Source organism: Epargyreus clarus, unplaced genomic scaffold (genome assembly GCF_041222505.1).
Source record: "Epargyreus clarus isolate Ecla_fem2 unplaced genomic scaffold, WU_Ecla_fem_2.2 ptg000004l, whole genome shotgun sequence".
NCBI lineage: Eukaryota > Metazoa > Arthropoda > Insecta > Lepidoptera > Hesperiidae > Epargyreus > Epargyreus clarus.
The window spans coordinates 2,264,145-2,282,207 of NW_027332212.1; the positions used below are offsets into that span (position 1 = coordinate 2,264,145).

General features: G+C 33.4%; 1 protein-coding gene across 4 annotated transcripts in view; it reads left to right on the forward strand.

Annotated features, from left to right (window-relative positions):
* C1GalTA (Glycoprotein-N-acetylgalactosamine 3-beta-galactosyltransferase 1) overlaps positions 1 to 14,293 on the forward strand; it is a 29,829-nt gene extending 15,536 nt beyond the window's left edge. Inside the window, exons 1-8 of one of the 4 annotated variants that reach the window (XM_073092876.1) lie at positions 1,355 to 1,513; positions 3,002 to 3,129; positions 6,440 to 6,672; positions 7,287 to 7,425; positions 9,037 to 9,133; positions 10,901 to 11,027; positions 11,596 to 11,750; positions 12,590 to 14,293. In XM_073092876.1, coding sequence (XP_072948977.1) covers positions 1,499 to 1,513; positions 3,002 to 3,129; positions 6,440 to 6,672; positions 7,287 to 7,425; positions 9,037 to 9,133; positions 10,901 to 11,027; positions 11,596 to 11,750; positions 12,590 to 12,760 — 1,065 coding nt within the window. In that variant the 5' untranslated portion in view covers positions 1,355 to 1,498 and the 3' untranslated portion in view covers positions 12,761 to 14,293. Of the gene's footprint in view, positions 1 to 1,354; positions 1,518 to 2,968; positions 3,130 to 6,439; positions 6,673 to 7,286; positions 7,426 to 9,036; positions 9,134 to 10,900; positions 11,028 to 11,595; positions 11,751 to 12,589 lie in introns of those variants that run through there. The other 3 variants (XM_073092879.1, XM_073092877.1, XM_073092875.1) reach the window with 3 other exon arrangements.
* The last annotated feature ends 3,770 nt before the right edge of the window (positions 14,294 to 18,063 follow it).

Here is an 18,063-nt window from a genome sequence, read left to right on the forward strand (position 1 = left end):
ATGAGTAAGTGTCGATTGTCACTGTCTCCACGTGTCGCCTACTATACACATACACTTTTGTATGACTTGTTTCAATAATGGTTTTAATCAAAAATCGTGGCATTTGTACTTGTCTCTCTTTCCTTCTCTATAATTTTTGAGCGAGACACGTATTAAAACCACAATCCTCAATACATCACTTATTGAGGCAATTTATACATCTGACGGAGCCATGCATCTTGCAACGACATGTGTTTCCATGAATATTTAAATAATAAGAGTGCAAATTAGGTCGGTAATAACATGGACGTATGCTAGGTTTTTACGTGTTAGAGTTAGATCAATATTAATGTCGGATTAGACACGTGGTAGACGCGTAGATTATATGTATGTCTAAGGCTGTGTTTAACTCGTACAATAATACTAACTAGACTACTAATATAGTCGTGGCTACGTGCCAGCTAGAAGAATAATATTTTACCTTTATTACTTAATTAAAAGTTGTTAATGTTAAATGAGATATAGTTTCCTCGAATAAGGAAATTTCATATGACTTATAGAAATTTAAATTAATTTAGGTGTATCGTAAATATTGTTCACAATTAATGCTTTACTTATTATGATACAACTAGGCAATAATAATGACATGAATATTATTGGCTTTGGCATTACCAGTGCGTTTTCTCTCTCACGAACTTGACTAATTTACTGCCGTGCCTCTAGGACAAATTATAATGTAGCTTTGTAGTGCACATAAAAAAATGTATATTTTTCTGTCATACTTACTATTGTATCCTCGGCATATGTTAAGTAAGTAATTCTATGAATTAATTTATAGTTTTCATGTTTGCGTACCTACCGATAACATAAGTATTAATAGAATAATGTTTTACTTCTACAGTATATTATACTAAATTTATACATACATATATGTAGACATTAAAATATTCTCACATGTTTAACAATCGCTTAATATCCATGTATGTTGTGATATGATAAATTGTTTGTTTTAATTCCCCGTATGTGTAACATAACATGCTTAACAATGACACTCCCAACAGAATACACGCACGCACGCAGCACGAAAAACACAAATAAACAGACAAACATAGCACGCACTGTAAACAAATAAACAAAGTAAAGGCGATGGTAGAATTGCCTTATTTCTCGCGATTATCCGATTTTTTATCTCGGCCTCACGCTAATCTTCCAAAAGAAAATTCATACCATCGCCTTTCTCTACATTACTGAAATACTTGACACAGTAATTCGCAAATGTGATAATAATACTATTATTATAAGGCTGAAATATGGTGGTGATGTCCTAACGATCTAATCAAATGACACCATTTATGTAGGCGTTCTGGAATCCTGTTGTTCATAATTTTTAGAACGATTGATGTAAACGCGCGCCTCGTGCGGTGTACAAGTGTGTTTCCCTCTTTACTGTCAATAATGTTTCCAGTGGTGGTGGTGTTAACACAGTTGCGCAATAACCGTTGTTCAAATTTAACGAAAAATGCGTCCCTATAAAGTAGGTAAATGTGTTCTTGTAACGAAATCTGTCGTATTTTTATAAATATGCGTTGTGATTTAAATTGGTTGGTGACATTTATTATTTCACTCTCAATTATTTTCATATTTTTAACGTAGTTTTTTAACGTAGTCATATGTTTTACAATGTTATGTTTATTTTTTAAATCTTTATGCGTAAAAAGCAAATAGTACTTACATACAGACCTAGGGTAATGTCAAAGCAGAGATATCGTTATTAGTATCTCTAAAGACTTTGTAATTATTATTTTGCATGGATTGCTGTTTATCAATTTGTTTATTGCAATTACTCTTAATAACAGTGATTCCTTGGTCACCTAGGTCATATCAGATATTGTAAATATCGGTGAATAAAATAAATTTTCATTGACCTTTTCTGATAACAGTCTCGACAATTTATATGACTTAATGGTTATAACTTAATAAAATCTTTAGTTTAAATTTAAAATTTACATTTAAGGCTCAGCTTAGTGTTTTGATTTTAATTGAAGTGAAATTGTGCATATAACGTACCCAATCGTATATTAAAACTACTTGCCTAAATAATTTATGGAGTTGGCAAAAACAAGGTTTCGCTTGCTTTAACAGGGTAGAGTATGTATACCGATTTGTGGATCATAAGAAGGATTGCAACAATAGCTATTCTTCCACCAAGTCATTAGATTAGATTCTAGCGTATTTAAAATAAATAGTGCTAAATATATTGAAGAACGATAAATATGTATCTATATAAAATGCCTAGACAAACAAAGTAAAGGTGGACATAGAATATTTATTAGGATTACCTGCATGCTCTGAATTCCAGTTTGACTTATCACCAACAATTTTATTCAATAATTTATAAGTTGTATATTTTCATATACTTATATCATTTTGTTAAGTGAAATACGCGCGCAAAATGCTCAAAAGTAGATCATCAATAAGCGCAAATTAGTATTCATTGGTATTTATTTAGGTCTTCTAGATTCTGACCTTAATTTTCTCTAACAACACGTCACCTACAAATTGAAACGACCGTTACATGATTATACAAAGTTACAGAATGTTTCAGAAGCACGAACCAATATTTAAAAGTGATAAATCACTAGACTGCCCGCCGTCCATGTTTCTCTACAATGAAAATGTGAATGAGTCGATTGTTATTTAATTTTCTATGGTTGATAATACTCTTAAATGTTTATAGTTTTATAATCAATTATTACAACAATAGAAAACTCCCATAACTGTTGACCGTAGCGTAAATGTGACATGCATAAAGTTAAACGCGATATCTAGCTGAAACGGCAATGGAAATTTGTATTACAATATCTACATGATACTAACATATTCGAATTCAGAGTAGCGGCATTTCGTTGCGAGAGCACACTGCTCGCTTGACATCGCGGACAATTTTGTCGTTGTTTTCGAAAAAAAAATATAAATTCGAATTTTGAAACGGAAATTGTTCGCAATGTGCGTTAATGTGCAGGCGGAGGGACGGGTGATGGGCCGACGATGCCTGGTAACATTGGTGATCGGAATATCCGCCGGCTTTAGTTTCGCGTACATAGTATTCACGACCGGGTTCACGCGAGATGTAGCTTGGTCCTCCTACAGGTAACCCTTTCTACTTTACGCATGACATTTGTCGTTAGCATGAAGTTTGGTTTGGCGCCCTTTTTGCATTTTTTTCGTTTGTGTTTTTGCTTAATTTTTCTTTATTTTTAATGCACTGTTGTTAGTAATGCATGATAACTGATGCATGTAGTTCGTTTGATTGTAATTTAATTGGACACATAATGTAAAAAATATTTTATTTTTTATAAAAAAAAAATATTTTTCATCCATAAACTTGTATTATTTGTAGCTACTATATTGATGTTTTCATTGTACCCTTTGATTGTACCAAATAATTCGTGTCAAAATTAAATAACAATACAATATGTAATTTAACAATGTTTACTCTTATCTCATACATACCACGTTTAATATAGTCAAATATATCTGTAATAAACTTTTGTAATAAAATCATCAAGTAAATAATTTATGGTATGTATTTCCATTTATGATATATAATAAAAAATCTGTAACTGACAGGAGAAAAGATGGTTGCGTTACTTGCTAATTATTAGTATTATTAGATACTTAGTTGATAAAATAATCAAAGAGTCTTGTAATTATCCTACAAAATCTACCAAGACATTTTTGGCGTTACGTCAGTCAAATAGATCTTATATGTTAAGCCACATTTAGCCCAGTACATAATGTGTTTAAGTATAAGAACCAATCAGTGTGCACGTGTGATTTTTTTATATAGAGTGTAAGATTCGTATAAGTTTTCGGACTCTCATCTTAATAAATAATAGTTAAAAAACCTAAAAAATACGCTTTTATAAAAAATTCGACCAAAAAATGAAAAATAAATAATAGTTTAAAAAAACTAAAAAAATACACTTTTTATAGAAAATCCAACTAAAAAATAGAAAATATTTTTTTTTAAATTTGAATTAAGAATAGTGTAAATAAGATAAAAATATTTTTTATTGTAAAAAAAGCGTGGCATATATGCCTTTACATTTGGCAGCAAGAAATGGGAACAATGAAATAGTGGAAATCTTGTTAAAGGAAGGTGCAGATGTTGAAGTGTTGAATGAATAAGGATGATGAGACACCGCTTCATGATGCTATTAACAACGGACGCGTCGAAGTTGAGGTCAGGTCAGGTCAGGTTAGGTGATCGGCGCGCCTGGTAGATTCCTTTATTGGTCTTAACGCAGACCTTCCGGGTCTCAGGAAAACAAAAATCGCTGATCCTGATTATCCTAGTAAGGATAACGGGTCAGAATGTTTAAAATATTGAATTGTCATCGGTCCTTAATAAGTATGCCAAATTTCAAGTTAATCCGACGTTTTGAAGGGGGTTAAAATCATGTTCAAAGATTCCGTTACATACTAACATACCAACATACCAACATACGTCTGAAGCTAATAAAAGCGTATTAAAAATCAAAACAGGAAGCAGAAAAATCATCATAAGCATTAAGCAGAAAAAATCACATGTAATGTACCGTTTCGGATTAAAATATTTATTGATTTATAATAAACACAGGTTAATAAAAGTAAACATCATAAAACAAGTCAGACTATTCGGATCGAATATTAGTCACATTATTGATACTATAGTATCACGAATAGTTATTTACTCCTGTCATAGGTTACTTTATAAGAATTCCACGCTAAAAGATAACTTGTTTTTTTATCACTTCCTTTGCATATTGTCACATCCTTTTGTTACATTGATACATGTATAATATAAATAGGTATTACTTTTGGATCGCTGCTTTACTCGCGGGCATAAATTTTAGTTTCTACCCGACTGGGGAGGGTAATGTTTTTCGAGTGTACATATGTTTGTGTCATCCTTTGGCACGCCCTACAACAGAGCTAACTAGAGGAATATCAAACGTGACGTCGCTATGCGTACCGCTGGCAAAAAAATAATTACTTGTGAAATGTTGGTATATACATATGAAATGTAAATTTTAATAAACTTTTGTCTAATAGTTTGTGCTTTACGGGGTTACACTCTTAAGGGGTTGGTAATAGATAATACATCAACACATGGTCACTCCATTTTAAATTGTGTGGACTGCGCTTAAACTGTTTTCTTTACTTAAATATTTAATGTCTTATTTTTATTTCTCTTTAGAAGTTTACATCTAATGAATAAAATTTGACCGCAATCATAAATATCCTAAAATGTAAAAATAAAACAGGTAGGTAAATAGTTACATAAAACAGATAATTGTTATTTATAATTTTGTCTTACGTAATTTAGTGGTTCATCTTTTTTACTCAATTTTTGCTTACCAAGGTTAAAAAAAAACACATTTAGCTAGGAAAATTGTCACCAACTGTGATAGACAAAAATTGGCTAAACCTTATTTTAAGTAAACCTTACAGTAAGTGGGTATGTCTAGCTTTTTAACAAGGAAAATGTTCACCAACTGGTACAGGATACTTTTCAACAGAGATATATAGGATAGAGATAGTTTCCAAGAAGGATTCAAGCAAGATGCAAGTTTTATAGACAGTTTACATATACTAGCAGTGATAGCCTAGTGTTTAAGAAACTCGGCCTCTCGATCAAAGGGTCCGAGATTCAAATCCCAGGCACCTCTGATTTTTCATAGTTATGTGCGTATTAGAAATTAATTATCACTTGCTAAACGGTGAAGGAACATATCGTGAGGAAACCTGCACACCTGAGAGATTTATAAAAAAAAATGTCAAAGGTGAAGCCTACCAATACGCACTTGGCCAGCGCGGTGGACTATGGCCTAATCCTTCTCATTATGATATGAGACTCGTGGGACAGTAATGGGTTGTCAATGATTACATTTACTATTACATATACTATCACTTATTTTCCTCTACTCATCGGATTATAAATACATTTAGTTGGCTATTTTGTAGAATTTAGATTAATTTGGGCATTTTATTTTATTTGGGCTGGCTTTGGCTGATCTATGGCTTTCTCTATGGGTTATATAGATAATATTGCCTTCTGGTGATACTATGATGATATTTTTGCAAGAATCTATTTTATTTTCTCCTTGAATTTATACATATGCTTCGGTTTGTTTAAATTAGGCTGTATTTCATAAAGTTATAATTTTAATTTGGTACTTCTATTATGAAAGTTTAGGAGTCGACTCCAATTCTATTTGAAGTTAATTACATAAGTCCATTGCAGCAGTATCCACTTCTATTATATGGAATAATAGTTTTGCCTGGCGGATTTCAGAATTAAGAAACAGTTGGTAAAATTAAGAAATAACCGGTCATTATTAACAAATAGCTGGTAATAATTAAGAAAAGGTTGGTAATATTTAAAAAAATAGCTGGTAATCAAGAAATGTTTCAGGGAGTCAGCGAGAGACCTGGAACGGCACCCGATCAGTTCGGTGAACGACCATGGGAACGACGAGCCGGTACACAGAGACGAGGACAGGTCGGTCGCTGACGAGTTGGCCAAGAAGGTCAGGGTTCTGTGCTGGGTGATGACGCAACCGAGCAACCACAAGAAGAAGGCTGAGCATGTGAAGGCCACGTGGGGGAGACGCTGCAATAAGCTGCTCTTCATGAGCACTGTTGATGGTAAGTAGTTTATGACCTGTAAAGGATTGAACCTTTTGCAATTGTAATTTTGTATTTCTTCCTTTTATAACAGTGAAAAGCGCTGCTACATTCACTTGAAGGGTAAGGTAGAACCTCAAATAAAATTCGAGGTCTATTTGAGTTTGGGCACAGATGTATTGCTATTTGCTACCCCTTAGGGGTAAGTTGCATCGCCTAGTAAAAGTATCTCGCTTACCAAATCCTAGAAACCAGAATATCCATGGTATTATAAAATATACATGAATTTAGGCAAGCAGTTTTCCTTGAGATTGATTATGAAGAAGTTGGTAACCTATAAAACAAATAAATTGAAATGCCTCATGTTACCGTGTATCCCCCCACCTCTAGCGTCCGTTTTCCTCCACCATCTGCCTACCCTCTCGTACTCCCCTTCCCTCTCCCCTTATCTCCCTCTATTATCAAAATAAATGTCAATAAGTTTCAGTAAAGATTAAAAATCTGATTCTTTCTACCCTTCCAAGCCTACCCTCTGCCACTCCCTCTTGCCCTCCCCTTATCTCCCTCTATTATCAAAATAAATGTCAATCAGTTCCAGCATCGATTAAAAATCTGATTCTTTCTTCCCTTCTCAGACAGTTCGTTGCCAACGGTAAAATTGCCAGTGCATGAAGGGAGGGACTTCCTATGGGCGAAGACCAAGGCGGCTTTCCGGTACGTGTACGAACACCATCGGAGGGACGCCGACTGGTTCCTGAAGGCTGATGATGATACGTGAGTTACTTGATTGGCAATACTTATATCCCACTATTGCACTAAAACTTCTTTTTTATAATATAGGTGTAGTAGACGAGCATACAGTCCACCTGATGGTAAATAGCTACTGCCGCTCATGGATATCTGGTATCAACCCCAAATAGGATTAGATATTCCTACCTGAGGTCAGCCACAGATACTCAGCTTAATAGGTGTGGCGGTGGTGCAGCCGGAGTCGAACCACAGAGGGTTCTACTACCTTATTAATGTTAAAACATATTTCCCTTTTTTACTAAAATATTGAACCGAATTGGACAGAACTTTCCTTTAAAGATAGACGTATTTTCAATGAGTAATTCGAAAATGTATTAGTTTATCTTGTAAAAGTCTAAAAAGCCTGAAAGTTGAGAAATAGTTTCCTTAGCTTAGTATTTAGCAACACCACATTATCATATGAAATGTGTACTTAAAACGATTTTTCACGGCATTGATTGAAATTTTACACATAAATATGTAAAGAAAATGCCAATTATGTCGGCACAAGGTGGTTCGTTATCCGAAATATGCTATACGTTAAGCGTGAAGGACAAGTGTGGATTCCTTTAGCTTTTAGTAACGCAGAAAACATTTGAATGTGTCTTGAACGTCAACAAGGATAATCAATACGAGTAATTTGTAATAAACAAGGTTTTGAAGGTGGTAGAACCCTTTGAGGTTCGACTCCGGCGGCACCACCGCCACACCTATTTCTACCTAATAACAGCAGTGTTAGGCGCTGCTGTGTTCCGGTTTGAAGGGTGTGGTAAGGGAGACATACTTTTCCGAGGCGTTCCAGCTTAGTCCTCAAGGGTAGCGGCGCATCTGTGGCCGACCCCAGGTAGGAATATCTATCTAATCCTAGCTGGGGTTGATTACACTGCATGGTTGATGGACTGCATGCTCGTCTGCTACTCCTATATTATAAAAAAAAACAACAATCTGAATGCTCGATCATCTATGTTGTTAATTTCCTAGAAGTGTCGGTTAACTAAACAACATATTTTTTTTCAAAATTAAAATTAATCTTGAAATAAATGGGCTGTCTACTACATTGTTGCTTAAGCTACTGAGCAGTTGCCGCTGGTATGAGCGACACATGTTTTATATTTGTCGACTATCAAAAACCGATTGTCAACGCGTAATGGGTGATTGACCTTAGTGTTATCAATAAAAATGTATTGGAAATATGAATGCGAATTTATAAATTATGGTCGAATACATAATAATTATGGTTGAATTTGAAACACTCGACAAACACTAGATAAAATAAACAAATTTTATTATTGATATACGATGCACATCTATTGACTTACCGCAACTCGTCAAGAGATGGCGCCACATGTGTCTGAATCACGCTATTGAAGTTTTCTCAATATCGTGCAAATACCTAAACAAGCTCCGAATTGGAACTTCTCTTAAGGCATGGTAAATCTCCCTTTACCAAACACACTATATTTTTTCTCTATAAATTTCTTGTGACTTCCAGTAAATAATATTGCATTGAAGTAAGTACATAGTTACTTTTTAGCTATAGAGTTACTTCGAATGTATATTTATTTTATTTTAAATGTTATTACGTTTAATTTACAGGTACGTGGTGGTGGAAAATCTAAGATACATGTTATCTGAATATAACAGCAAAGATCCGATATACTTCGGCTGTCGGTTCAAGCCGTTCACGTCACAGGTATGTAACTAAATTGCATTATGACGTCATTACTCACTAATGTGCAAAATTTGGTAATGAAAATCTAGTTGAATAAACAAGATTTTCTCTTGAGAAAAGTTGCTGTTATGAGCCAGAAATAGGTGTGATGGTGGTGCAACCAGAGTCGAACTGTCGAGGGTTCTACCAACTTCCACCTTAATTTCTATTAATCTTTGTAGAGATGAAGAGAGATTTTTCCCTATTCATATAATATATGTATTGCCTATTTACAGTAACATATGTATAATTTATGATCGTTATGTACCATGTTAATACACATAATAATAAAATGTGCAGAACTAAACACATGATTACCGCTTCCTGCGAACTAGATAAGGTTGTAATGGCGTTACAGATATTATATACCTATATGTAATGACGTTATATCGGTCAGCATTTAATGGACATTCTAGTATTATGCCATGGGAAGCGTTAATAGCAGCGGATTAGTTCAGGTTGTAGCCTAGATGTACGCTCTGTATGACAGTTGGTTAGGTCATGCTCACCTTAACGGGATAGTTCCATTATTGACCAATTGTTTCTATGAATGGAAGTTGATACAAGTACCGAGTATCGAGAGTTATTTGAAGGCCGAAGAACCCTTTGTGGTTTGACTCCGGCGGTACCACGGCCACACCTCTTTTTGTCTATTTCCATTAGTGTCAACCGCTACTGTGTTCTGGTTTGAAGGGTGTGGTAAGAGAGACATACTTTTCCGAGGCGTTCCAGCTTAGTCCTCAGGGGTAGCGGCGCATTTGTGGCAGACCTCAGGTAGAAATATTCAATCCTATCTGGGGTACATTACAGATGTCGATGCGCGGCAGTAGTCACTTACCAGTAGTTAGTAGTAGGTGGATTGCATGCTCGTTTCCTAATATAGGAGATATTGTAAAAAAATAAAAATAAAAACGTGTTTGTTATCATAGCACGTTACAGGCTTGCATGCTCGTGACAAAACACATGATAGAACAAATTAACACTATGACTATATACCTACATTTTCAACCGTTAAAGCAGCGCCTAACATTATTGTAGTTAGCTAATTCTACTTCATAATAACATGTCTTCAAATTTGTCTTTATCATCATAAAGGAAATAATGAAATAATAATTATTTTAATTTATTTATTTCAAAATTATCTTAACTAAATTTTAATCATGTTTAAATATAAATTATATTTTTAAATTGTAAAAATAAGGTATAAAAGTTGCACAATTCTGCCACCTTGTGTAAAATTACTACTAGAACTTATACTTCTATGGCATGATTTAAAAAAATGTAACAGCATGTGTACACACACATACTATATATACTGTATGTATATACACAGAACTTAACCCTCCAGCCTCTCCGCTTCCCTTACTAAAATTGTCAGTTTCAATGTTTCATTGTTTGTCGCTAATATAAGCTGTCGTAGGATTTGTCTGAATTGTGAGAGTAACATTGGCTATATTTTAAGAAGTCGGGGTTCTTGTTTATAATATTTCTGTATTTCCCCTCCTCTCGCGCATAATGTGCAACATGGTGGAATGAACTTCCTCCTAAAGTATTCTCGGAGCGCTATGACATGGGGCTCTTCAAAAACGATGCAAAAAGAGCTCTCCTTTTCCGGCGATGCATTGGCAACTCCTCTGATGTTGCAAATGTTGATAAGTGACGTTGACTACTTTCCATCAGGTAGCACGTCTGCTTTATCGTTAGGCTCAAATATAAAAAAGCTAAAGAAGTGTAACTTCTTCGTCGTAGGGTTACATGAGCGGTGGTGCGGGCTACGTGCTGAGTCGCGAGGCGCTGGACCGCTTCGTGAACAAGGGGTTGCCGTCGCCGCACCTGTGCAAAGCTAGCGATCACGGGGCGGAGGACGCTGAGATGGGTATGTATGCACTTTGTATCATTATGCTCGGAATTCGACCATAATCATAACATAAAAGGTGAAGCATATTTTTAAACTGTTTTTTGAAACTGAATTTCACCGTGACCACAATCCATGCAACTGGGTCGAAATATCGGCAATGAAAAACGCATATCGTGAGTACCCGTTACATAATAAAATGTCTCAATTCCGCGATAATTTTAGTCTAATATCATATAAGGTGAAGGATTTCATTAATAAAAATAAATATTGTCAATACGTCTACCATGCAAAAAAGAATTGGTTAACAAACGAAATAGTAAAGGTACTGAATTCTTTTATGGTGAATTTCTTCTAGTAGTCGAAATTCGACCGTGTTCGCAGATTTTTGTTTATTGATCGCCACTAAATTTCGTCAATGGCTCCCAAATAAAATGAAAAAAAAAAACTAAAAGAAAGAAAATAGGTTTATAAACAAGAAAAGTAATCTTAGCTGTTTTATTTTAGCCTATTCATATATTGGTACTAATTGTGATTTCATTTCGTTTTAGTATCACCACACGTTTAATAAATATTTTGGTATTTTCAGGTATATGTTTAGACCACATCGGTGTCAAGGCGATGGACTCTCGGGACTCGCTGAACCGCGGCCGTTTCTTCCCGTTCGTCCCCAAGGACCACCTGTTCCCGAATAAGGACAAGGGGTTCTGGTACTGGAAGTATATCTACTATCCTACTGACGAGGTAAGTTTGAGTGGGTAGAAAAACATTTAATTAAAATAATTATTTTATAAGCAGAAATGGTAAATAGACGGCCGACTGTAATCGATATCAAATAGTAATATGACATATGGTATTGTACTACCTTTGAGGAATTAATTGAATCCCTTGAGTATATAAATCCAATTTTGAAGGTGATAGAACCCTTTGTGGTTCGACTCCGGCGGCACCACGGCCACACCTAGTTCTACCTAATAACAGCAGTGTTAGGCGCTGCTGTGTTCCGGTTTGAATGGTGTGGTAAGGGAGACAGACTTTTCCGAGGCGTTCCAGCTTAGTCCTCAGGGGTAGCGGCGCATCTGTGGCCGACCTCAGGTGGGAATTCCATCTGGGGTTGATACAGATGTCCATGGGCGGCAGTAGCCACTTACCATCAGGTGGACTGTATGCTCGTCTGCTACTCCTATATTATAAAAAAAATATATATCCACAATCGAGCCACAAAGATTCAATCATTATTCTTACTCGATACAAACACATTCTAAAAATCAAACTACAATAATTTATATGACTCGCGTGGAGGAGGGGTTATCATACCGATCTGACGCGCAGGGTTTCAGGTACGATCCCCCGGCCATACAGATATGTATATGATGAATGAATTTATATTTATGTTCGGGGCTTGGGTGTTTGTGAATTTGTTTATGTGTGTGTTCCTGTCACCAACCATACACGAACTCGCAATTTAATTTTACAGCTGTGATAGAATTCATTACTATAATCTGTCCTTTTATGTGACGGTATGCACACACACACGTTCATATGTCATTCACTCATTCGTTCAATATATTATTCATTTTCAGGGCCTGGATTGCTGTTCGGATCACGCGGTGTCCTTCCACTACGTAGGTCCGGAACAGATGTATGTATTGGATTATCTGATATACCACCTGAGGCCGTACGGTATTCGGTACGGTGGGGGAGAATTGCCTAAAGTTGTACGGAATGATACTGCGGTTACTGAAGGACAGTAACATTTCTAATAATGGTTTATGAGGATGTCACAAGATGTTACGTAGTTTGAGGAATAGGTATAGTCCGCGCCAAACTTCTAGTCCGCCTTGAAGTTCTTGCGCGCAGGTTTAGTTAGCTTATACTCCGTAACGTAAGGCCACACTACAGCAGCTATGTATCCGCGGGCGAGAGTCTTCGACTCGCTAATATCCACAATTTGCTATTGCGACGCGTTACGTTTCTATATTCGGAGCGGACTAGCACTTTGAGGCGGACTCTACTCAAATAGATATTTGATTACACATGGTTAGTTAAGAAAGGGTATCTAACATCACTGGCGTTGCTATAAAGTCTGTTATTAATAATTAATCTTTCCAATGTTTTGCCAGCAAACGATCGATATTTGACAGTTTCTCGCACGATATTAATAGTCAATCTATATTACATTTGGGATACCAATATGAAGTAATTATCATATGGCATTAACAATTACTGTACTGTACTTGTATTATACTGGTCTATCGTATCTGTTCGACCATTGAGTCTAATATGACCAGAAATGTACTTAGAAGGAAATTGGTAAAACAAAGGAATATTGTTTCAAAGCATTCCATTATAAGTTAAATTTCGAATTTAAGGGTTTATTATTATCCCAACAACTCTGACAGAGATGTTTTATTCGTATCTTAGAACGTAAAAATATACAGGTGGCGTCTGTTGCAAAATTTATTAAAATACTGCGTCAATGTAATTCATTCTGAGTAATTAAGAATAAGATATTGAATTGAATTTTTTCGTCGATAATACTGAAAAGTATATCAATGCAGCATTTAAACATGTTAATAGTGTGACGCAAACTGTATATTTTTTATTTTCTGAGGAACTCTTATTTACGCTCCATTCGAATGTTAGTCGTCAAAAAAAAATTAATTGTGCTTTAAAATTTAACCAAACATCGTTACCGAATGAGAACCGAATTTATTTATTAGTTTAAATTAATTAATTTAAGAACCAAAACTATAGCCAATTTTAATTGAGATTTATTTAAAAGAGCATAATATATTAAATTTGATTTCGTGGAATTTTAGTCCTTTCCATTCTTGTGTTCGTTAGAATTACTTATCATGTAAGTGTCATATGTATATATATTATGTAATATGTAAAATATTTATTGATAAGTATATTAACTTACTGGATTCCACTATGTGTTAGTGTTAGCCGTGAAATATGTAGTGTACTAAATAATATTTGAGCCATAATTTACTAATAGTTTTTAAGTTATAAGACGAAACAAAATATTAAGTCGTCAATTGTGACAAAAAATAATGGCCTCTATCGTTTTATTATATAGTCAATAGAAATTAATTAAATAGCTTCTAGAAGTCCGTTTTAACGCGGCACTTCCTCCCGCTATTTCAGAAAACTTTTTAAAATAACAGGTCTTTTACAATTTGATATTAATTTAAGTATATTTTATGCGTCACAATATATTTCCTAGGTGATTCTTGTTTTTATTTATTATTCTTACCAAAAAATGCTTTATGTGCATAATAATAATCTGAGTGCATTTTGTACCAAACATATTCCAATTATATTTAATTAGTTTTAAGTATACTAGTCCTTTTATATATAGTTTTAAATGAAAATCATTTATACCAAAGATTCTTAATACTAAGGTTCAAAATAATCGTAATATAAATAATCGTAAAAGTTGATGTTATTTATGTGTACAACATAATGTTATCAAGAAGTAATAGTTATAGTGCTTTTACATATTAAGGTAGGTTAGGGTAATATCGGCTCTGGGTTACTATATGGATTATACCAGCGGTCAGTAATCAAGGATTATTTGTGTTTTAGCCTTGACGATCTTTTGTTTTTGCCCCCCAATACCGAAAATAGCCCGCCATCACCCCGTGTAGCTACTATGTGACTTGTATTACCAAAAAAGTTACAAACCTCCGCTTGTATGGTTGAAATGGTTAACTAATTTAGTCGTTATTTTTCAAATTAAGACTTCAAAAGAAGTATGTGTCTGATGTTTCATTATATTAAAAAAATAATTAAATTAGTCTTCAATCTGAATCACTATTTTATCGGAGCTGCGGTATTACCCCAATTTACCTTAATTATGAAAAATGGTATAATCTTGTCACAATATTAATAAAACTGTTTTATAATCGTTATACCGTAGGTTTTGTCTTCTTGTTTTTATCCGCAACTTTGCATCCTTCTTGTTATTTATGGTAGAAATTAAAAATTTTGTGTTACCTTTAAATATAAACATGTATTTTGAAGAATTGCTCATTTACGAAAGCATATCTATATAGTTTTATTTACCAAGTCAATTTTGTTATAATATTGTTTACTTATGTTTTGCAGCTCATGTAATAGCTAGTGTAACAATAAGAAAAAATCTCATTTGTTTCTTAACTGATTTGCTCTTGTTTTGTTTGGTAGCTATTTACGATACTTAATTTTAAAAACGAATTATTACCATCATCAGAAGATAATCATAAGATCAATGTTTGGTGAACGAAATTTTTGATTGAGAATTTGTTGAAACATCGTTAATATCTTAATTTACTAAATTCGACAACTTTACAAAATTGTAAAGCACATATTCTTTATTTATTCGTAAAAAATAATATAAATATGTTTTCGTAAGACGTTTATGAATCGAAATATTACATATCACGAATCGATATTATTTTAATTTGCTCAATTTCTGTTATTATTTAATCAAAATGGTCCTATTTAAAGAAAGACATTGTGATTGATTTTGAATAAAGTGTCTGTTTCCTATATCAAATAATTTATTTCATTTAATTCATTACTGTTTATCTATAAAAGTAAGATTCCTTCACACCTATATGCAATTAATTTAATTTTATTAGGTATAAGATAATTACTATATACCTACATTAAAAAATACTATTTGGATAACACATGAGTATGAAGTTAAAAATTTCTAAATTTTATACTTATATGTGTACATTTTTGCATATGTAATGCATAGGGGGTAAATCGAAAATAAAATACGTCTGTGTGTATAGTTATACAATATTTATTTCATTTTATAGTCACATGGTAAACTAAACGTAATAATAATATACATCGATACACGTTGTATATTTGCGGTACATTTGTTTCAGTTAAATGTACAAATTTGATGTCCGAATTACATCTCAAAACTAAACTATATTCGTCTCCCTTACAGAAAAGTACAAAGATTTACAAAGAAAACAAAACTATACTATATTTTAAGCTAAATACTACTAGTACTCGACTAGGCAAGTGATGTTATGTTTTATGTTTTTATGATAACTTAAATTACAAAATGATAAGAAGCAAAAGTTTCACTATAAAAATATATATTAAACACAATGTATATAGTCTACAATTTATTGAACTATCTATTAATATATATCTTAACAGAGGCAATAAATTGAACGATATATGCATATCTTTACAGGATTTAATTTAAACTGTTCACGGAGTTCAAATAAATTATTTTTATTCCTGATACAGTCTACACTATGTGAACATATTATAACAATTTACACATATTATGTTGTTGTTTCCAGTTATTGTGTTAGTTGTGTAACTTAAACAATAAAAAAAATAACACAGTGCAGAAAACAACAAAAAAACATTCGTTGAAATTATATACAAAAAATAGAAAAACTAAAAAACGACCATTAGACTAAGCGTGATAATTCACCGAGCGTTTTTCTTCCACCTTCGCTGTTATGTAATAATGTACTAAGAAAAATTATAGGCTGCATTATTTCAAAACTGACGACACCGCAGTTTTGTGAAAAAAAAACGAAAAAAGTCGATATAAGTTGCCTACCGCTGCAGCGGAACCAGGAGACAGGCGCACTTGCCGTGGAAATAAATTGCGTTGTGAAAACTGCAACTGGTATGTACGTATTTTTTCATATATTAACGAGTGTTGGAAGAAAAACGCTTAGTAAGTCATCGTAATACAAATAAGCAAACGGAGTAAAAACCGATTACATTCTTCCCACGAAACCTGCTGTTATACGTTAGCGAAAACAAATACGAGTTGGTGACAATTAAGAATAAAAACTAAATGCTATTTTATTTTAGTTCTCTCTGGCACAATAAGTTACGTAATGATTATAATGCATGGCAATGATTTATTGTGAGAATGACAGTAACGTTCTTTTTGGCCCACTCTTGAGCACAGTCTCCAATTGGTCGAGACTTGCGAGTAAGCTTTCACCAAATTGCTCTAATGTGAAATAAATAAAATTGATATCTCAAATTTAAGGGTAAATAGCTGGAACGAAATGAACCAGGTTTAGTTCGACCATAAAGGCGCAAAACTGGCGAGACTACATATACAAATAGAGACTAATATAAATATTTATAACTAAAAATACCCATAACCGTTTAAAGGATTACAAATTATAATAATTCCAGACTGTATTTTATAAAATTTTAATATCTATTATGTACAATATTGAGGCGATCAAGTGCATATTGGCAGCCAGCACATTTTATTTAGGAGTTTAGAGCCACAACGACAATATTGTAAATTTGACTTGTCACAATATAGTATAATTATGTAGATATTAAATTTTATAATGTTTCTATGCAGTTTTATTTTAAATTAAATTAAAATGAAAATAAATTTAACTGTGGAATCTGGAATTTGGTGCCGAAACACAGGATATTTTCAGGCTGAAGGTAAGTAACATTTCAGCTCATTTTAGTATAATTCGGTCATTACCAGGAAACCAGTATTTTATTTTGCTATATTATTTTAGAGAATATTATGTAGATACCAAGACATTTTAGAAAAAATGTAACATGAATACACTCTCAAACAATATCAAGCAAACAATCGAATCGACTATAAGTGCCGTAATAAAGTAAAAAAACAGTATTTTCTTCTTATTTTATTAAATTTTATGTATAAGATACAGTCAAATATATTATGTATAATGAGATGTGTAAATTGGTGTGTGCATGGCTTACGCCCGTTCTTAGAATCATTCTATCCAATTTTATGGCTAACAAAGAAGATATTTGACAATTTCTGTCTAAGAATTGTTAAATTTCGATCTTTGGTTGTCTATCAAATTTGATGGATTGACTATTTGTAACGGGTGTTAGTGTAATATAGTTTTATTTATGTATGTGTATGCGTAAGAGTTGCAAGCTATCATAAATAAATGTATTTGTGAGAAGACCAAAGCAATACATTTGTCTTTACTGTATTTCTTATATAATGAATACATACATAATATGATTGACCATAACACTACAATTACTGTACGGCCTATATTAG